This window comes from Trachinotus anak, unplaced genomic scaffold, assembly GCF_046630095.1.
Source record: "Trachinotus anak isolate AG129_WGS33_773 ecotype Australia unplaced genomic scaffold, CSIRO_AGI_Tana_v1 ptg000004l, whole genome shotgun sequence".
NCBI classification, from domain to species: domain Eukaryota; kingdom Metazoa; phylum Chordata; class Actinopteri; order Carangiformes; family Carangidae; genus Trachinotus; species Trachinotus anak.
The window spans coordinates 4,879,156-4,902,069 of record NW_027273855.1 but is presented as its reverse complement, the minus strand read 5'-3'; the positions used below and the strand labels follow the sequence as shown (position 1 = coordinate 4,902,069).

Genomic DNA, 22,914 nt, shown 5'->3' with positions numbered 1-22,914 from the left:
TAGCTGGTGTGGACATACCTAATGTATGTGCTCAGCTTTAGGAAAAACAGGGCTGTGTTTGAGAGACAACCTAAATATCGTATTTCCTAATAGAAAGACCTCACTTGATTTTATGAAGGGGTAGGTTTCAGCCCAAAGTCAAGACAAAAGTCTTTCCCAGCCATTAGGACTCATATGGTAAAGGTCTTTCCTTTTGCCTTTGTGAACTGCATTTATGTTTCTCTGTAAAAACATGGTAAAAGTGAAAAGACTCAGTAAAATCAGTTTCACTGTGCACTTCCAGGAACCTTATTTATGAGGTGACCCTTTGGAAAGCTTAACTGTGGGTGGATGCAAGGTTTCCCTGTTTAGTACCAAACTAAGGAATGATCAGTTAAGAAAAGGTTGTAAAAAGGTTGTATATATGTACTGAGCAAAACTTTAAATGCAGCACTTTTGTTTCCACTCCCATTTATCATTAGTTTAACTGAAAGATCTAAGACTTTTGCTATGAAGACAACACACACACACACACACACACACACACACACACACACACACAGTGATGATATCCTGTGGCCCATTGTTGTGCCATTCATCTGCCGCCTTCACCTCATACTGCAGCATGATGTACCCAATTCCTGGAAACTTAAAACATCCCAGTTGTTGCATGGCCTGTGTAGTCACCAGACACGTCACCCATTGAGCATGTTTGGGATGCTCTGGATCTGCATGTATCAGATCAGATCAGCATGTTCCACTTTCTGACTTTCTGTCAATATCCAGCAACTTCACAGAGCCTTTGAAGAGGAATGGGCCAACAATCAATAACCTGATCAACACTGTGTTGATCTGAGGCTAGTGTGTGTGTGTGTGTGTGTGTGTGTGTGTGTGTGTGTGTGTGTGTGTGTGTGTGTGTGTGTGTGTGTGTGTGTGTGTGTGTGTGTGTGTGTGTGTGTGTGCGCGCTCCAGCTCCAGGTTGATTGATTAAGTGAATCTCTAATCAGTCATGAAATGTTATCATGAAAGTTAGCTATGGAAGTCTGATTATAAATGGACAAGGAATGTTCTTCCAAAACTATTTGCTTGCACTAAAAACAATTCATTAAAATGTCAAATGGTCAAGATAAAAGAAACAAAACAGGTTTCGCCTATGTGATGAAGGAGAAAAAGTCCAGGTTAATTGTGTCGTTTTTTTTTGTTACATGGTTCCAGTTTAATTTTTCTTTTTCTTTTTTTCCGTTTCTGCCTGTTGTCTTTTTTTCCACCAGGAAATCCAAGCCACCTGGTATGAGAAGCTGCATGAGTGGGAAGATGCCCTGGTGTCATACGACAAGAAGATCGACTTGAACAAAGAGGATCCAGAGCTCATCCTGGGCAGGATGCGCTGCTTAGAGGCCCTGGGAGAATGGTATGTCATTAGTCATATCAGTTGTGAGTGCAGTAGGGCTGCAACAACTCATTCATATCAGTGTTTCTGCCTTCAGGTCTTAGATTCATTGATACATGGTTTCATACATAAGCACTGACAGCAGAGACAGTATTTGTAATGCTTGCTGACTGAATTCCATTTACCATAAGTTAGTTTTTTCTAACACATTGTGCTCTGGGCTTCTTGATATAAATGTGATTCACTGAAGTGATAAAATAAAGAGCACATTGGGTTCTTCAGTTTCTAACCTTGGCTCTAATGGATAGAGACAGTGTCTGAGGTTGTAGACTTGCTGTGAGCTCTTGAATCTCTCTCTTTGTATTTGTTCATTTTGCGTAGGCAGCTTCTTCCTAATGAGTCCTGACATTCGGGCTTTGATGACTGAGCATAAACTGAGAAAACTGTTTCTCTCTGAGTTGACCAATGTAATTTTACCAGGAAATGCATGAGCAAGCATCCAACACCAGTAAGAGGCGCTGCCACTCCAATGAAACCACACCACAGCTGAGGCTCAACTCCATAACAACCGCTCGCCTTCAAAGAGCATTTTTAGGGAAAAAGAAAGTCACAAGATGTCCGAAGGATCCAAATGTGGATCGTCACAGAAACCATGACGTTAAACAGATGTTAATTTGCTTATGTAACCTGCTGTCCTTGTGCTGTTGTTGTATACACTGTGATTCATTTTGTAAGAAAGTGATTCAATTATTTTATAAGAAAATTATTCAGTTAGAGGGGGTTTGTGGTTCTGTCTGTGTATTGTGGATGGATAAGGCTTGGAGATGATATAACAGTTAAGTGGATCATGAGATCACACTTAAGAGAACACATTGTTCCCTGTTAAGTTGAAAGGATATTGTACAGGTCCCTATGTGCTAATCCGAAACTGATGAGAGAGATTGTTAAAACGCATTTAATGCTTTGACAGTAAAACCCACACCTTAGAGAACACTTGAACATCTTTGAAAGAATCTTCAGTGTAGAATGTCCATCATCATCTAAAAAATGTAAACAGTGTAGGTTCGTTTCAAATTGTGATCCCTTGTCTTAGTCAGCATGGTTTTTCATTCCTTGAGAAAATTGATAGGATACATAGTAATAACTGTAGTGGGTTTTTTGCTTTTGTATTTTGGGCCCTGGTGTTTGGTTTTTGATTTGATTTTAGTACTATTCAAACTCACATATCAACCTGCTGATTACCAGAGTTGTTTTATACCTTAATGCTGCTGTTTGGCAATCAAAGTCAAACATGCAGCCATTTCTGAAGGCCTGTGTGTCTCATAAAGGCACTTGGATTGGATTGCATAGCTATTATGTGCAGATTCTACTCTCAGCATCGCTAATAATTAAAGAAAATATTTTACCACAAATGTCAAATGAGCATTGAAGGTAATATTACTAAAATAACAGCATTTCAACTTTTGTTCAACTTCTTTGTTTCAGTGCATGTTGTATAATAGTCTTCAATATGCAACCAGATACAGTAAATGCAAAAAACTGTGGGAACCTGCAGGTATTTTTTATGTGGAAAAGAGTAGATTTTAGCAAGAATTTACTGCAAAATACCAGGATGTCATTTCCTGGTATTCAGGGTTCTGTTCAGGTTGAAGACGGGTGGAGATGTGCTGAGAATTATGGGATGTCACCAAAATCCATATACTAATAAAAATAGCAAAGGTGTAATGGAGCTTTTTTCACAGAAGATATGTTGGCATGTCAAAGCAGGAAAAGCACAGGTGTAATTGATAACATTAAAAATTACTGCATTCCATCTGAGTGAGCTCAGCTTCTAGGGTCCTGACCATTGTGCGCGCTGGCTGGAGGCTGAACACTTGAATGTTAATAAAATTTGTTTCACCTGTGCTTTTCCTGCAACTATCTGCTGCAAAAACAGACTATAACACCTTTACTACTTTCATTAGCACATGATTTTGTCCTTTTCAAAGAGGTACAAGAAAAGGAACGAGAGTGATGGAGATATCAATCAAGCACAATTGGCAATTGGTTCACGCAGCCCTGAGAAGAGGTCTAATCAGTCACAAGTGAAAACACTTGTGTGAGTGGACTGGCGGCGTGTGGTGTTTTTTTTTTTTTTTTTTTTTTTTTTTTTTTTTTTGCCTTTTCACATTGCTAAATGAATGTCTCTTTTAAACTCGCAGAATTTATTTCAGCACCTTTTCAAATGAAATTCCAAAGATGTGAAAGATTGTCTACTAAGTCATAGAATAACTCAAGTTCTTCCTTCCACTGGACGTGGTGTTTTTCTGCCATAGACACCCATAAGGCCAGTGTCCCGGAGCTTTTTGTACTTGTTGCTTTCATGTTATTCGATAGCCTGGCAGCTGGAGAAGGGCTTCACTTCACTGACTTTCAAACCTGCCTCTTTCTTTTTCTCTGTCTGTCCCTCCCTCTGTGTCTGTCTCTCTCTCTCATCTAAGTTTGCTGCAGCATCCTGCCTGTAAAACACATGCAGTGGGTTTGATCCCCCAGACAATGCAGCACTGATTTTTGTAAATGAGCAATTAGTCTTGGTTAAATGCACATGACCCCAACAGGAACATCCATCTTTTTGCTGGGATACTTGATATTATCAGACTGTAGTGGGATGGTACACTGATTTGAGATGTTCATCTTTAAAAATAAATGAAGAAATAAATAATGGCAGATGTAATAGAACCAGGTCTTGTCTCCAGTCAGTTTCCTTCTCATCCCTGGCCAGAAATGCTTTGCTATTCTGAGGAATGATTTCTTCTGTTGCTTTTTGGCACAGGAAAAGACATTTAGTGTCATAGCATATATGTATTATCATTAGGACTTGAACTTCAGGAGAACCTTTGTATCTGTTGAGGATGAAGACCAGAACATTAGCATCACTTCAGGCAAGTTTTAAAGGCAGTGCAGTTGTAGCAATGTTTGATCAACACTCTGTAATCGTGGTTGTAAATTCATGTCGGTCAATCAGAAGTGAAAGTTGCACTCCTCGATTGTTCAACTTCATCATCATTCTTACATTTATTGTATGTATGCTTTTTATTTAGCTGTAAAATGCCAGCAATTCTTCACACAGCTCAAAGAGACCATGAGATATGCAGATCATTTCAGATGGAGTTAAAGAATATAATTCAAGGGTGTTTGAAATCCTTTTTTGCATTCCTATGATTATGTATATACAATAATACTCTGTGTGCCTTTTTACCTGATCAACATGGAAATCTGATGATCAGACCAGTTCCTGAATATGTGAAGTCATTACTGTTAACATGCTGTATCATAACTCTGAAGAGGGCACTGAACAAATCTGGATTCGCTTCCTCTACCATCTGAAGCCTGCGGTAAATGTTTTACAGGGGCCAGTTGCACCAGCAGTGCTGTGAGGAGTGGACACTGGTGAGCGAGGAAACCCAGGCCAAGATGGCTCGCATGGCTGCTGCTGCCGCCTGGGGTCTAGGTAACCACTCAAGTACTTCATATCAGATATGAATTAACAATTAAAAAGTAATCAGAAGAACATCCTAATAATGGACAACACACTGCAGTAGCATTCAGCTGAGAGTTCTGAGCATGGAGCATTTAAACAATCCTCTGTGTGACTCAGTGCAACAATGCACTGAAACCAAGCAGCAATGAAAACAGTAACAGCTCTTGCCAAGTCTCACTCTAATAACCAGATGGGAATGGTATCCAGTCATAACATTGACATATCGTAACGTGCAATGGTGGAGAAAAGCAGGGACCACACTGCAGAGGCAACCTCAGAGGTTTGTGGTCTGTGGCTTAGACTTTCCAAACACAATTGTAAACCCTGAGACGAGACCCAACCAGCAGGCCTGTCTATCTGAAGACTCAGGCCATCTTTTGTTGTTGTCATTGGGAAGCAAAATGTTGAGGTTGTGGTCATTCATGTTATTGCAAGCTGAGGTGGAGCATCGTTTAAAGCAGCAGTGCCAGGCTGCAAAACTTCAATCTGCTTCAGTATTCAGTAGTTAGCTTGTAAGCCATTCATAATTAAATGTTACACTCATTATCACAAGTTTTCTGTCTAAGCCTGTCTTCATTCCTGTATCTTCCTGCTTCTCCAGGGCACTGGGACAGTATGGAGGAGTACACATGTATGATCCCAAGAGACACACATGATGGAGCTTTTTATAGAGCAGTGCTAGCCCTGCATCAGGACCTCTTCTCATTGGCCCAGCAGGTGAGTTACATCATCACTCACAAAAACACCCAAATGGAGCATATTCCCACCCATTCAATGCCCATTAAAAGTCTATATTTTTTAGAAAACATCTCATAAAGACATGCCACATGGGAATTTGCCTAGTCTCATGGCTTCTGGACTTTTCATTAGTCTTCACAGCAAGGTATGAAAAGCTAAAATCACTGGAAACTAACACTGCAAAGAAACATAAAAATGGCTTTACGGCTATTCCAGTCAGGATCGAATTCCCCCATGAGCGCAGGCTTTTTATTAAAAGAAATAAAATGCATCAGTTTTTTTTTGTTTTTTTTTCTAACAGTGTGGTAGCTCTTTGGCGTGGAAATGTTATGTAACTCTTGAAATTGTAAATCATTACAGCATTTAGCCTCAAACAAATAAAGAGTCCTTTCCCCTCCTGTCTGCCTGTCAACAAGGTCTGGTGGAGGTAAGGGTGGTGTTTTCCTCATCTGATGAAGGTTGGGGATCATAGATGAGCTCATGCTCCTTGGAAATGGATTTGTTCAAGCTGGATGCCAGCATGTCTAACAAACACAAGCCCCAACACTGACACCAGTAAACACCTGCTCCTCCAGTTTCCCTGGACTCATCCTCCAAGTCCCCTTTTCACCACAAAGCCCTAGAGACTTGCTCTCTGTGCCCCCTCATCCCTCCAGCCTCCTTCCCCCCTCTAATTTGGAGATTGAGTCCAGGTGTGGCCTATAGGACTCTGCATCAGCTGAATAGGGAAAGCAGACTTTTGACTCTTGCTGACAATGAGGCCACTCACAATGAAGGAAGAGGAATGAAAAGCAGATGGCGTGAGGGTGAAAGCTTAAATGTCAACATGAGCTCAGTCTAGTCTTCCGGATGTGGTTGGTAATCCTCGAACTTGAGTCCTCTTGATTCCATAGTGCTGTTCCTTTCCTCTGTGTATACCCCCAACAACCAGACATGTGCTCCTAGAGCCTCGGCGTGTGTATGTGTGGAAGGTTTCAGGTTTCTTTGCTTTATAAATCTCAGTGTTTGGTCTGTTGCGGCGATGATGTGTAGACATGGTAGTCATACCCCAACCCCCACCCCCAAGTAAAGTCTGCTGGGCCAAGATTTATGATGTATCCAGTCCTCCAGAGTGCGTCTGATTTGTAAAGTGCCTCATGGTTTTTACAAACCAGAACCCTTCCTCAGACTTCAGAGTCATGTTTGGGTTTTGTTTTGAGTTTCCTCTAGTGGTTGATTTGGCCTGAACCATTCACATTGAGGCCTTCATACCACACTGTAATGATAAAGTAATATCACTGGACTTAGACCTATGTAAGTACATAAGTGTAACCTTTATGTAAGCGAATGGGAGATCGGGTCACGGTTTGTTTGTGCTGCCAGAAGCCAGACACTGCATTTATCAGGAGTCGTCTGGACTGCACATTTCCAATGAGGCCCCAGCACAGTAATTCAGGAGTAAACAGGACCATAACTGAGTGGAGGCTGTAAAAAGCAGCCTCATTGTCACCTTGTCCTAACCACCCTCCCCTAACCTCTCCTCTTGTTGTGCATGCCTGAAGAGGTGTTTTGGCACGCCATTCCTTCTTTGCCTCCCCACGAAAAAATAATTGGTGGGAGTGGGTCTGAAACAGCTGTGTGCCTTGGCCTCAGAGAACTTCCTCAGTCATCCCCCCTCATTTTACCCTTCTACTAATAACAGTTCCCTAAAACGTTGGCTGTAGAACCCAGAGAAATCAGCAGATTCTCTGCCACAGCACTTGTGTCCTTGTTTGTCCCCTTTTGCTGCACTGGATCTGGTCTTTCTGTCACTGTTTTTCCACCCCTCACGCCTCTCACTGTTGATGAAATGTCTTCAGTATCGTTGAATTTGGAGAAATGTAGCCCTGGCAGGAAAAGCCAGGGATCTGGAATTTTACAAATGAGTCGGTTATATACAGTAATACACCAAAAGAACAGGAAGGTAAGAAGAAGATTGTTGATCCATGACTGTGCTCTGACAGACTGTTATTTCAGAATTCGCATCATGGTCATTGCAGGAAGGCATGACTAACAGTCCCCATTCTGAATCCTTCTTAATCACCCCAATCCAGTTTTAAAACATTAAAGATGCATTTGACATCCACAACCATAGTTACATAACGTTCACACTGTTGCTTTCAACAGTTCATTTACCTCTCCTCATAAAACACTTGGCTCCCAGCAGTGCATCAAACCATTTTGCTACACAAGCAGGCATTTAAGTTGTAGTTGTACTAATGTGTCACTCTTGGCAGCAAAAGGGTGTGAGCAGCAGGCAATAAGATGCCTTTGTTCATTTGTACAAAGTGTTTTTGTTCAGTCCCTGAGGTGAGGAGTTTTTAGAAGAGTGTGACATTGTGTCATGGTGCATTTTGGGGTCATGCTATCCTTACATTGTTGAGGAAATGTCATTATTACATGTAAAAAGAAGATTAATATAGAAACAGAAAGAAAACATGTTGAGGGAAAATTTGCAGTACTTGAGTTAGTGAAGGAACTCTTTTGTTAAATTTTCATCGTTATGTTTATGTGTGATTGTAAAGCTATAGATTTCATTGAAATTTAAGATTACTCTGTAAATTTGTTTGTGTGTTTTTTTTTTTTTAAATGTAGTGTATTGACAAAGCAAGAGACCTTCTGGATGCTGAGTTGACGGCCATGGCTGGAGAGAGCTACAGTCGAGCCTACGGGGTAAGTTTTCCTTTGAGACAGCCAGAAATATTCAACCCCTGGCTTCATTTGATCATCTCATTTTTCATAGAATTCCTGTGCACAAGGATTATGCCACAGCAACAAAATTTTTATTAAAGTGATGATTTATAAAAATTGAAGTTTCTGCTCTACCCTCTTTAAAAGTCAAAATCATAAATATTTAGTTTAGGTTTAAGAGTTTCTCCACTGCTCTGTGCTCCCATTTTATTATCTATTTACATGGAATTATACAAGAAACATTTCAAATCAGAAGTTGAATCCTGAAAGCAGCAGTGTTCCTCTCATACAGATGTTGATCATGAAAAGCCATTTGATCCTAGTTGATTTTGGCATACAAAATACCGTAGCTGTTCACCATGAAGACTCATCATCTAGATAGAATGGCATCAAGACTAGGTTGTTTCAAATGTCAGTTGTAAACAAAACCAAGAAATGAAGATGAGCGAGGCTTTCTGACAGATGCCTCACAAGAAGGAGCATTTGGTTGCTGAATGCATCCACTCGCAATTTCTGATGAATTTACAAGCTTCAGTGATGCTTTTACATTGCACAGAGGGCGCTACTGCCTCATCTGGGCAATTTAAACTGTAATATAATAATGAATGTGTGGGTGAGAATGAATATATGTGTGTGTATGTGTTTGTTTCCCAGGCCATGGTATCTTGCCAGATGCTGTCAGAGCTAGAGGAGGTGATCCAGTACAAGCTGGTGCCAGAGAGGAGGGACATCATCAGGGAAACATGGTGGGAGAGGCTTCAGGTAACTACAGCACATGATATATGGATGGACACATACACACACACACACACACACACACACACACACACACACACACACACACACACACACACACTACAAATACAATATAAAGCAGATGTTGGAAAGGCCAGTGTTACTAATGGGAAACATTACAAGCCGTGCACCATACACACTGTCAAAGACACATGCTACTACCTCCTTGTGGCTTCACCATCTTGTAGGTTTCTATGTTTACTTCTAAATATGAGAGTCATTTCAAAGGAGATTTGAAAAAATAAGCTCAGGTAAAGTGTTATTTATGCTGCTTAGAGCAAATGTCAAATGAAGGTCACTAAATATAAAATATGCCCCACTTGCAGCCAGAACCTGCTACAGTCTTTCATAACTAGTCTATTTAAAATTCATAATCACAACCTTAGAGTTAGAGTTACATTAACAAAGAAAAGAGTCAATCACTTGAGCTAAAACACATTCACTAAACAGGAAAATATTTATTTTATTAATCCAAGGTTATAAGCACACTCCCCACTTGACTGTGTACAAGTGGTTTGTCACTGAGGTGGTATTATATTGTCATGAGCTAAATTTTGTTGTGGCCTTCTGAACACAGTAGGCAGCAGCATGTCAAGAACCCATCACATTTGTGTGCTTGTGTGTATATGTATATATATATATATGTGTGTGTGTGTGTGTGTGTGTGTGTGTGTGTGTAAACTGCTAATTGCTGTTGCCCCCCACATAATTTGAAGCTTGTGATGTCATACAATTGAAAACAGAGGTGCATGTTGTGAAAGTGAAATCAGATTGGAACAACACTTTTTAAAGGGCTAGGGTTACTTCAGCCACTTTTTCTGTTTCCTGGTTGTTTAAGACATTAACCCGAGTTCATGACCATAAGTGAGAGCTGGCACATACCGTTTAGTGGACGAGTAAATCATTAGTTACCCTGGGTCATGAGGACTGACCTCTCCATACACAGCAACACACTCAGATCATTTTTGATCAAACTTGCCATTGCCAGCATGAAATGACTTTTGTAAGAATATTTCATGCAGCCCACCATGTAAACCTATCCATACTCCTTCTGCCCAAGACTGATAATGGTAATTACTATTATTATCATTATTAATTGTGAATTACAGCGTTGTACATGCTGTTAAATAAGACAGGGCGACGTGTGGAAGAACCACAAATCCACAAGCGGTTCAGAAATGTTTGCCGCCTGCCAAGGCTTTGGAATTTGAAACGAATGCCATCTGATCCAAGATAATTCTGCTCAAGGTCATCTTTTCCATGTTGGACATTTTACAGCTGAATTAAACTTTGAAGGAAGAATTTAAGTCATGCAGATGAACTAATAACTTTCGATCTATTGCGCACCATTCCTGACTCTCCACGTTATACATGCTGTATTAAACTAAACTTTTGTCGTGACCAAAAAACAGAAACCTGCATCATCCTTTACCTTACTCACAGCCCAGCAAGATTTTATTTATCTGAAGACTGCATGTGCCATCCCAAAGTGCTCCATTATGCTGTTTTCAAAATTTGCCATCTAAAAGGTTGTTGAATGCAGCACTGAGTGCAAATTCTGAGTGGCGCATTGGAGGGTCTGTTTTTCTACTCCAGAATGTCACAGTGAAAGAGATGGTGCAAGATATAATCCAACATAAAGACAGTGTTGTCTCTAACTGCACAAAACCTGATAACAAAATAACATACCAGGAAGATGATTATCTGGAGCTGGACCTGGCTCAGTTTCCTGAAAACACCCAGAAAACAAAATTGCCTATTTTTTTCATAAAACCAAACAAGGAGAACAAACAGAGAGACTGTTGTTTCCTAGAAACAGATGAGAAATGTGACTGTGATGCCAGCTGATTTGCTGATCTTCAAAAATGAGTGACAGTCTGTCATTTGCATTAGGAATTAATTACATTGAAAAAAGCATTCACAAAATAATAATTTGGGGGGGGGGCGACAGAGACTTAAACAAAGGTTTAGTATTGTGAAGTTCATTGTTTTGTTTTTGCCTTTAGATAAAAAGACTTGATTTTAGTCAGACCTGCTATTCTCTTCAAAACTATGCTGTTTTTGTGGTGATTGGTTTTACCAAGCTGTCAAAATGCACTAACAATTTCCTTGTGACATTTCAAAGGTTTCTCTAAAATTTGCTTGAGTGTTGAATGGAAAGCATTACACAGAGAGAGAGATCCTGTTGCAGTAAAATGAAGATACTTTTGATCATCTTGACTCTTTCCATTCATAAAAGATGGAGGTTGGTTGGAGGGGGTATTTGGGATCAAGAAGGGTCTTCCTGAGCAAACACACAAGGCCCATAATGGCTGCACTAAAGATGGGGCTTTAACACCTGACAGGTTTCTTCTTTCCATAGTGATTTACTGGAGGCTGACCTTACACACCTGTCAGGGAGTCACTGTCCCACTCCTTTACTCTTTCTTTGTTCCTCTAACAGTCTCCCTCATCAAAGGAGTAGACACATGGCAAAGGCCGTATGATGGTGCAGTGCAGGGTGCACATTATTTAATCCCCTTTCCAGCCCCTTTGACAGTAACAGTCAAATTGCTTTTAACTAATTTAGAGTGTTTAGAGAACTTGCTGTATATGAAAAGCTCTTTAACATTTTGGTATGTTCTATAGTATAGACAACTAGTGTTTCATCCTCCTTTTAAAATTGTGAAAAAATGTGCTGTTATTAATATTTTGTCAAATATTTTAAATACTCTACCAGTCAAAAGTTTTATAACATCTTAATTTTTTCAGTTGTCATTGACATTTACACAATTTAATATCCCGGTGTGCTAAAATTAAGGGATGGAACAAATAAACAGATTTCAGATTTCTAAAAAAGGGAATCACACACACACACACACACACACACACATACACACACACACACACACACACACACACACACATTCTTACTTCCTGCAGTGCAATAGTGATATGCTGTATATGTAATACTTTGTACAGACACAGGGTTTGTAAGTAATCAAGAGAAGTTGAGGCAATGGATTAACCCAATGGAATAACCCATTTCTTGATCTTTGCAAAAGGCCTGTTTTATATGAAATTTGCATTTCTGGGTAGCTAACCTTTTTTTTAACCTCTGGGGCAGTTTACCACTTACCTTTGTACCATTTAAGTTTATTCACTGGGCTTGATCTACTTGCATTTCAATAAAAACTGTAAAAATGGGGATGTTCTAAAGCTTTGACCAGTAATTACAATACAACAAGAGCAAATGAGGGCAGAAAGAAAGATGGAAGACATGCAAGAATGGTCCTGCTGGATTCAATCCAGGGATGTGGGATGTGTCTCAGACCACCTGTCAACTTCAATGCCCCCAGTGATACACGGTTGCTTCTTTCAGTCATGTTAATCAGCACAAAAATGTCAGTAATTTCTTGTTGTTAAACCTGGACTTAAACTATCTTAATCATTGTAACCATCAGCTTGGCTCTTGCCAGATTTAACCTGCACTCATCCCTTTATCCCATCAGGTTAAGCCTATTTCAGAACCTGTGGTTCCAGCCAATTCCAACCTCAGCTTTCAACAGCTTGCCCCAACACACATTTTCCATCTAAGGAAAAGTTACAGGGGATAGAAAAAGGACTTTGAAATACAAAAATCCCCATGTCAGACACAAAGATGAGTTAAATTATTGTTGAAGCTGCATATTAGTTATGTTATGTTGCCTAAAATAGATCTCAATAGATCTCAAACCTCATTTGTTGTTGCTAGTTGCCATGTAATATGACACTTCCTTGTAGCAGTGTAATTACAATCAACTTACATCAGTGTCCTTTCTCCTGATATTGTTACGTTATTGTCTACCCCCCTGTATATACCTCTTAAATTCAAATCATACAGAGTAGATTATACAGCACTTTTTTTGCCCAGCATTTTAACTCTGATGTTGTGTTTGTGGTGCCTTTCTCAGCAGCTCTGTGTTATCTCACGATCATCGTCAGCTAATGGTCTTTACAGATGTATTAAAAAAGAACAGTAGGTGTGTCTGTTTTCTTTTCTGGCACGTGAACCTGTACTCACGTGTGGGCATGTTAAAGATAGGGACCACTGGTAGTAATGGTACCCTCTAGGGTTTTAACTTGATCGGTCTCTCACATGTGTTCTTTCTCTTGAGTTTAACAAGTAGGTGCCTCTCTTTCAAGGGAGCAACAAGAGAGAACAGCGTTTAACCCGTCTGTCCTTTGCTATTTTTGTGTTATTTCCCCCCAGGGTTGTCAGCGGATTGTGGAGGACTGGCAGAAGATCCTGATGGTCCGATCACTGGTCATCAGCCCCCACGAGGACATGAGGACTTGGCTGAAGTATGCCAGCCTCTGTGGCAAGAGTGGACGCCTGGTCAGTACATTCAGTGAAAGGCCACAAAAATAAGACCCAAGATATAATTACCTGGATTATGCTTTAAAGCTTACGGGTAGGCGTTTAAAATTTCACTTTGGCTCCTCTTAGTGCTCAAATGCTGATACACATCTGCCCCTCTGACATGGGGGCACTGACCCTGAATGGGCGAAAAGCAACACAAAGACAGTTTTCACCAGAATTGTGTCATGTTACAAACCTCAGAAATACATCAGAATAATTTCATATCATGTTAAATTAGACCAAAAAAAGTGTTATTGTATAGCGTTTTAGAAAATGAGAACTTGCTCACAATAAATAACAGTAAACAGTAAGTTTCTACCTCTTTTTATCTACAACTACACTATAACGACCTATTTAAAAAGATAACAGTGCTGTATAATATGACATTTGTCCAAAGTCTTGCAGTATCCTTATGTCTGACCCTCATCATGTATACTGTAATTAATTGTAATCCCATAACATTCAGGAGGAATAACTTAGAGTTGATTAAATAAATCTCGTCAATGGGAAAAGGGAAGTCGAGCTCTGATGCAACCATGAATTCTAGCCATGAAATTAAACTTCATTTCAACAAGTTGGCACTGATGAAAGAAGCACAGAATTCTCAATCACACTGTTTAGAAACCTGAAACCACATATCTTCTCAATTAAAGTGGTGCAAGTTTCCGTTCTTCTTTACCTCACTGTTATTCTAATTGATTGCAAGGGATGTCAGACAAACGGACAATATTTCTATCTACACATTCTTGTTGTATTTAAGCACACACGCATGCACAGAGGTTGTCAGAATCACCAACAGTGATGTAAACTGGAAAAAATGACCCCACTAAGACCTCCAGGCTACCATGTTGAGTGGTGAGGTTAGACTTTTTGCAGCTTTCTTTCTTTCTGTCTCTTTGTCTTTAAAAATGTTCCTATCCACACAATACTAAGTACTTATGTATGCTCCCTCTTTGTTTGTTTTTTTTTTTTTTTACTCTTTCATGACTCACTCCTAAAGAAATAAAGGTCAACATGTACTCAAGCTCTTTATTGTCTAGGGGGTAGCTGTCGTCCTCACCTTCTGGGTTCTACTTGAACTGTAAACCCTCTGACCATTGATTTGACCTTTCACCTTTGTTGCTCTTTGCATCCGTTTAGGCACTGGCTCATAAGACCCTGGTGCTCCTTCTGGGTGTTGACCCCTCCAAACAACTTGATCACCCGTTGCCCACAGCCCACCCACACGTCACATACGCTTATATGAAGTACATGTGGAAGAGTACCCGCAAGGTAGGAGCAAACAAACTGTTGATGAGTTGCAATTCAGACTTTTTTTTTGTTATAACATTATTATTATACAATTCTTTTACATTTTGTAAATTTTTGTTTTTTGCTTTCTGTTAGTCATCACACAGGGAGTACTCAGGCTAAATACCAAAGAGCAGCATGGATGCTTGTAAAGACATCTGATGTTACCATGTTTTTAGTGCAACATGAGGCAACAATCAGACTTTCAAAGAGGCCTGAAAAAAGAGCTTCTATTTCTGGTACATTAGTGACATAAACAGGTAATTAATTAAATGTTGCAACGAAAACAGTCTGAGACACAACAACACCAACAAAATACATCTGTAAAAAGGAATTGAAATTGTAAAATGCTTAACAGGATGACTATATAATATCAACCTAATGACAGTATATTAAAGCTTAAGTAATCAGTCCCACCAGGTCTGCTGTAGTTTTTTGGGTGATTAAAAATAACAGATGTTGAAAAAAAATAGTGATTGTTATAGAACTCACAGGTAACTGGAATATAACAATAGGTCAAAGAAGAAAAAATGAGTGTAGAAGATTCTCTTTAGTTAACCATATCCATAAAAAGCTCTGAAGTAAATAATGAAACAAGAAATTACATGAAATTTGGGCTGCAGATAGCAAACAATTTAATATACAAACATAAAAATAAAGCTTGCAACAAAAATAAAACACATTTTAAAGGAATTATGTTTTTAAATTTTTATACTATATGTTTAAAATTCAATTACTTTGAGGACAAACTTAAAACTTTTTATTTTTATAATAATAATGTATCATATAACAATGTGAAATGAATCATTTGTAGAGATGACTCTGTCACCTGAATCTGCAGATCAACTCTGCTTTACAGAGAGAATTTCAGCGTATTTTTTAACTATCTGACCAACAAAGCTCAGCACCAAACAGCAGACAAACGCAGTTAGTGACTAGCTGGTGAACATATTGGAGCATTTAGCAGCTAAAGAGCCAGATATTTCCCCCAGGAGTTGGTAAAGACCAAAAACAGAGGTAAAAGAGAGTGAAGTAACATTAGAAATGGTTTGCTGATATTTGATTTGGCAGAGCTTGTTGGAAGTGATTTATATGTACCCTACGACCAGATGATCTAGACTTTGCGGTGAACAAATGTTAAATTGTCAGTATATTTGTAATGAATTTGTTTAATTGCGATTGAAGTCATATTTTGTTTAATTTGGTCTCCTAACAGTGGATCTGAACTGAAAATATTTAATTTTGGATAGTGCTGTGATTGATTTTGCAAGGTTTGGTTAAATTTGCGTTAATTGTGGAGTGACTCAGTCTCATGTAAGGTTTGAATCTTTCCTTAAACAAATCTGAGTCGGTTACTAAAATCGACTCAACTGTTACATTTAGATTACTGTTTATTTAGCTTTAGTATCCATGGCAACAGTGGGTGAAGTGAGCCTCACTTTGTAAGGTACCAAGAAATATATTTGCTCAGAAACATCTGTGCTTTCTGTGGTCCAGCATCCAGCACAGGGCCAAATGCCAGCTACCAGCAGTGGTGACCTCACATTAAACTGTATGTTTCACACTACATGTCACCAGAGCAGCTTGGGATGGAACTGCTTTGCTTTTTGCCATTTGTGTATTACCCCCCAGCACACACACACACACCACTTTCACATGCAGTATATACACCCCCAAACACACATAAACACACCCACGTTTATTACCAGGTGTTGAATAATGTTTGTGCCTCCAGAGTGCAGGTCTCATTAGGGGTCTTAGGTAAGTGTGAGCGTTAGCATTGCCAGCACTACTGACCAGACGAATCACAATATAAAACACACACACACACACACAGCTGGAAAGGACCGATCTACTGTTTCCGGTGCTTTGGAACAGTATGCAGTATGGAATGTCAGCTCTGTCTGTTACTCATCACACTTTTATGACTGGAGTGTTACTCAGTTAATACCACGTAATAGTGGGTCATCTACTTGGGTTAGATGATTTGTAGTACATTAATGAACAGAATCTGATTCAGTCAAGTAATTCAAAGAATTTTCATTTTCCAAAAGTAATTTTTGCAAAGTAATTTCCACATAAGTGAATGAAAAAGAGAAAAAGCATATGATATCTGGGTCTTATGTCATGCTCACAGTATATCTGCCCCTCATTTTCCCAAATCTCACAAATCTGTGCACGCGGTGTTACATGTAGTACAGACTGGGTTTACTTAAGTGATTATGTTACAGTGGTCCTACTTGTGATAGAAGTTCAAGTAACAAAAACACTTAAACCATAACAGCAGAAGTTGCCTGGCTAGATGGAGTTACAGGATTTTCCCTGGTGAGCCATTGGTGAGTCCTGCAACACTGATATAAAGAGAACAGAATGTCCAGTGTTGTTGGGCAGTCCTGCATTAGACAGCACAGTCGACTTTGTAGAAGCAGTAAGATCATAGCAACCAATGAGTTCTCCAGAATACTTTTGATGTGTCAGAGGAAGACTGCAGAATACATTCAAAATCTGTCAAAAAAGTATTCTCCTTTTTAAAAACAATTGTCAACTTAACTCACTGTTAATCACAAATCACATGCTTACATTTAATTCAGAGTGATTTCAGGTACAAAGCACCACAGACAAATATATTTCTCTGAGTGACACCAAGCCCTTACCTGCCGTTGGTATTTGTTTTATTCCTCTCCAGATTGATGCCTTTCAGCACATGCAGCACTTTGTGCAAGGGATGCAGCAGCAGGCCCAGCACGCCATCGCAGCTGAGGACCAACAGCACAAGCAGGAAGTCCACAAACTGATGGCCAGGTGTGTGTCTTTACTGGAAGCACAGTAGCAGCAGCTCACAATCTAATGAGCCCGTTTCACAGAAGATATTTCAACATGTCACAGTAGGAAAAGTGCAAATGTGAGCAATAAAATGAACGATGGCTGAACTTCATTGAGCCGCTTCAGCCTCAGGGTGTTGTGCATGCTGGCTCACGGTCATGCTGTCATGAAAAAGAATGGAGCTATCATTAATGTTATTACCAACACCTGTACTTCTCCTACTGTGATAGGTTACATTATGGCTGGATTATGGTGATTATCAAATGTCCACAAACTCTTCCAGACCTTTTCAGTTTTATTGAGTGATTTACAACAATGAAGCACTCATGCTTTCATGCTTTTTTCCTTGGAATATGCCAAAACTCTTACAAATGATCCTTAATCACTGCATTAAGACATAGAAGCCATGATTTCTCATTATATAATAGATATGATATAATCTAATACTAAACTAAAGAAGATATCAAGGAAAATCCAGGTATAGAAACCAAAATATATGATAGAAGTAGAAGTTAATAAACGGACCAACTATTTTGCGGTTTACCTTGATGATATAGAAATTAAGTAAAGACAAAGAGATTTGGATCAGACAAATGATGGACGTATTTTCTCATTTAATAGTGTCAATCCAGTCATCGATTGTAGCTTTATCTGGTTTAAGCCAGTTTCTGGTCATAGGTTTTTTTGTGAGCAGATTTAAACATTTCTAACAGGTATCTGACCTTAGAGGTAACATTTTCTGAAGGCTGGAGTCAACCTGAATAACCTTTTGCAAACTTTATGAACTTCCTTCCAGACCAAGGTCAGAATACAAACAGGAGTAGTGAAAAACCTAATGCAGTTTTTCCAAGAAACCTCTCTGCATAAAGCTGAACATGTTGGTAACAAAACTGATTCAATACTGTGTTCTGTTGACTGGCTTGGAAAGGGATAATTGAATCAATCTGAAATCTTGACACTTTACATTTACTTTCAAGTATTTTTGATATTACAGTTTCTTAATTCATATATTCATAATAAATCCTAATCCAGGTGAGGCTGAGGCTGACTGGGACAACGGACACATCCTTGTGGTTAAATATACTTAAACAGAATTGACATCTGTAAATTATGCTTAATGGGAGATGTAGGCATTGTCCAGAAGTCGCAAGTATGATTGGAGGCAATGAATATAGACAAATAGTAGAGAAGCATTTGCCTAATTCTCCTGATAGTTGTATTGGTTTATCAGGTAGCATCTGCTGCTTTGAACTGCTAAAATCAAATATCACTACTGAAAGGAAGGTCATAACGCTTACATTGTGAGTTCTTATATATATGTTGAATTCCCTTTGCAGATGGAAAATGGTTCCAGCAAATTACAATGAGTGTGAAAGGAAACTTATAATTGGGAAGTACTGAAGCTCAAATGCTGTAGTTTCACAAGTACAGTTTGTGTTATGTTGTTTCCATTACCTGTAACCATTAATGAAGTTGATAAGTTCCTTCATAAGCATTTACCCATACAAGATACTAAGATACTAAGACTTAATTTCAAGTTAATTTCATCACGTATCCACATGCTTTGAAGAAAAGTCCCATTTTATCTGCTTAATCCAGTGGGTTTTCAAAGTGATTGATATGATTCCATCTATAAATAACACAATGACAGAATGTATGACTGTTTTGGTCATGGGTTTCAAACACTCTGTAATAAAACTTCTGAAAGCAAATATCAGCTGGGCAACCATGGGACAAAATTTTATCAAATGAGGCTCTGTGGTCTTATTTGTGTCAGTTTAGGGGTCCTTGATATGAAAAAGTTTGCGAATGCACAGATATAACAAGCTGAAACTCAAGGGAAAGTTAATCCACAGTTAATAAATTCACCAAAAGTAATGCCAATGTGTCATGATGTGCTTAGCTTTCTAACACCCTCTTTAGCACTATGGAGAAAACCCAAAGCAACATGCTGAGGCAAGGAAAAAGTAACCTCATGTATTTTCTCTCCTCATGTTGTCAAACACAGGGTCAAGTACAGTGCATTCTGCTTCTTTTCCATGAGCAGGACCCAATCTGGCATCGCACCTTTTACTGGTCGATTGGCATCTTGTGGTCTTTTTTAAAGCTGGCCAGTCTGAATTTCTCACCTCAGACTTCTCATTAAAATGATCCCTGTTGGCTTTTTGAACCACATAGCTACTTACTGTGCATTCAGAAAGTACTGAAGAACCTTCACTTTTATCACATTTTGTTATGTTGCAGGTTATGCTGAAATCATTAAAATTCGTTTTCCCTCATTGATCTACACTAAATCCCCCACAATGACAAAGCCAAAACAGAATTTTAGACATTTTTGCAAATGTATAAACAAAAAATTAACATATCACATCAACAAATGTATTGAAACACTTTCTGAATGCACTGTATCCCAAACCAAATATGGCACCATGCCCACAGGTATCACCAGGTGTCTCTCCTCTCCCAGTGGATGCTGTGATCTTTGTCTGATTGTCCTGGTGCAGCCTTGGCACCTTTCCTCTGCCATTACCTCACCTCACTGTGGGAACAGATGCAGTGTGGAGTCTGTTTAATCTGTTGTCAACGTAACACCAGATTTTTTGAAAAACTTGACATTCAAATTATCATGTGTTCTCAGACGTTGATTTAGGGAATTAGAAAATGGAAAGTTTTGCATTCCCAAAAATTGCTGGGAATGACTCCAGAGCCTTGAAAAAGTTGTTTGCATGCTCTTGTGAGCTCATCAAAATATTTGAGGATAGTATCTAAAGCTCACTCCTTTAGGACTGAATGTCAGCAGCTTGTCAGGGCAGGAAAGAGAATGACTGAGTTTACTTTGACTGAAAATTTGCCTGCACTGCATTGTCTGAGATAGGAGCAGACAGCTATAATCCTATGTACAGTAAATCATACAGTTGTCTCATCTGGGCTTGTGCACAAACATAGACCAGTCGTGTGCACCCTCCCATCTCATAAATCATATATGACAACACACAAGCTTGACAACAGGGAGAAGGGGCTTTTTTTCATTAGTGCATCTTCCAGACAGTGACTCTGGCCATCTGAAGAATGCCTGTTGGAGAAAACACCTGTATAATGTCAGTCAGGACGGGTTCTCTCTAGACGTGCTGACACACTTTCGTGAAAGCAGGTTGGCTGTGTGGTATGGAGCACACCTGGACTGCTCAGTCAGGCGCACACAGCCACACAGTCACATGGACGCCTACACTCTCTCTAAAGAATCCACTGTAATTTCACTGTTACTTTACTTAATATCAGTAAGCCTGCTACTCCTGACTAAATAAACAGGTTGTTCCAATGTACCCAAAAACCCCATCCTCCTCCCACTTCTTCCACAAAAGCTCAACCTGCTAACCACTTACGGAAACAGTTTGGCTTAGACACACATGTACACCCGCATGGAAAAGCACTCAGAAGAAGAAATTACATAATCCCAAAAAGACAATTTGTTGGAGTTGCTCTGCAAACAATATTCAGCTGATGGATGGGGTGACCATACAGTACACTGCCAGTTTCTGCGTTCATTGCAGTTGTATGTGAATTATACGTCTTGGTCCTGCCAAACAGAACAAGTTAGACTATTTTCATGTAAGCATCTTTATTTCTGAGTGTGATTGATTCAGCTAAATCCCCCTTTGGGATGCCACAGAGCTCACTGTTGGGTTAAGATGAAAAGTGGTTTGATAATTAGAAATCTCCGGATTTGATCCCAGAACCTTTCAGCAGACACATGCTCTGCTGCCTGAAGTAGTGATACTTGCTGGAATGATTTTAAAGTCTAGTATCATTATCTCACTCTTTTTTACTGAACTGCCCTCGGGTGTACTAAATGTCACTACCAAGTCTTTATAAGCAATGACAACATTAGAATGATTGTAACCTCATGATGTGTCTTTGTGGCTTGTTCCAGCAGTGCATTTGTGTCCTCGTTGCTGATATAGTCATGTACTTATTGAATAAGTTGTCACTTCAGAGATTCTTTAACAACATTGACTTCTGACCTCAGTAACTTTTATGGTTTTGAAAAAGTAAAGATGTTTTTTTTTTTCTGTTGAATGTCACAAAGTTATTATTTTTTATATTTCTAATGTGCAAGACTGTGCCACTTTTCCTGAGCAGCTGCATTAAATTCTGTTGGGCTCCCAGTCATTGTGGTTTAGGGAACTGGAAGCAGTGTACCCCTAGAAGCTAACAGCTCATGTACAGGAAACAAAGCCTATCAATCGCTCAGGAAACAAAAAGAAAAAACAGCATTTCACTCCAAACCAGCAGTCACACTGTGCACTCATGTCAAGTCACCATTCAGTTAATGTGATTGACTGAAAACATCTGAACCCATAATAGCTGTGTAGAAGCGAGGAGCTAGTCTCTTCACCTCTGCCACAATGTCTGTACCAAAATACAGAGCTCACTTCTTCTTGTGGCTAGCTGAAGACCTGTAGTTGGTGGTGTGTGATGTAGCGGCGTAAAGTTTGATGCAGGAGATTGTACCTGCTCAGCCTGAGTTAAGGTAAAATAGTTGCATAATGTTGCTTTAATTGAGGCTAATGATCTATGCTCCACCTGGTTTTAGCATGTTTTCTGTAAAGGAATAAGAAATGAAAAGTGATATTTTATTGGGGAAAAAAATGTTATTTAAGTAATAATCTTAGAGGAATTGCCCTCTTTTGTCTTCCTTTCTCTCCCTTTCCTTCATGTAGATGTTTCCTGAAGCTGGGAGAGTGGCAGCTCAGTCTGCAGGGGATCAACGAGAGCACCATCCCCAAGGTTTTGCAGTATTACAGCCATTCCACTGAGCATGATCGCAACTGGTACAAGGTCAGTTCATCCCTCTCAGCCCTAACCTTTCACATTTGACTTTTCTCTGGCCGCAGTAAAATCCCAGCTGTGTCAGCAGGAGCTTGCCCTGACACTGACGTGTCACCTGGAAAACTTTAGACCCCATTTTATTACCATTTAAGTAAACATCATAAAATGGTTATTTATTTAGTTTTTGTTTTCTGAATGTGCATGGCTCATTTATTTTGCTCATTAGATTGTTATACTTGTGGTTCCTCTTCGGATGCATCAAAGACATGAGATGATAGAAGAGCTGAGAGTATGTTTGCTTTTTCTCGCCCATGCCTGTGGCGCAGGCTACAAGGATGCCACTATACCCACATTCCCCTCTCCCCATCCATCGTCACCAACTCCATACAGCTTTTAGCCTTAAATAGCTGGTTGCATAACACAGCAAACATCAAACTCATATGTTTGGATCAGAAAAAT

At 39.4% G+C, this 22,914-nt stretch overlaps 1 protein-coding gene across 3 annotated transcripts in view; it reads left to right on the top strand.

The window, feature by feature from the left end:
- mtor (mechanistic target of rapamycin kinase) overlaps positions 1-22,914 on the top strand; it is a 90,600-nt gene that overhangs the window by 53,666 nt on the left and 14,020 nt on the right. For all 3 annotated transcript variants that reach the window (XM_071475405.1, XM_071475404.1, XM_071475406.1), the window contains 9 exons: positions 1,251-1,390; positions 4,759-4,859; positions 5,491-5,606; positions 8,241-8,318; positions 8,991-9,098; positions 13,363-13,488; positions 14,653-14,784; positions 17,489-17,604; positions 22,347-22,464. In XM_071475405.1, coding sequence (XP_071331506.1) covers positions 1,251-1,390; positions 4,759-4,859; positions 5,491-5,606; positions 8,241-8,318; positions 8,991-9,098; positions 13,363-13,488; positions 14,653-14,784; positions 17,489-17,604; positions 22,347-22,464 — 1,035 coding nt within the window. The remainder of the gene's footprint in view (positions 1-1,250; positions 1,391-4,758; positions 4,860-5,490; positions 5,607-8,240; positions 8,319-8,990; positions 9,099-13,362; positions 13,489-14,652; positions 14,785-17,488; positions 17,605-22,346; positions 22,465-22,914) is intronic.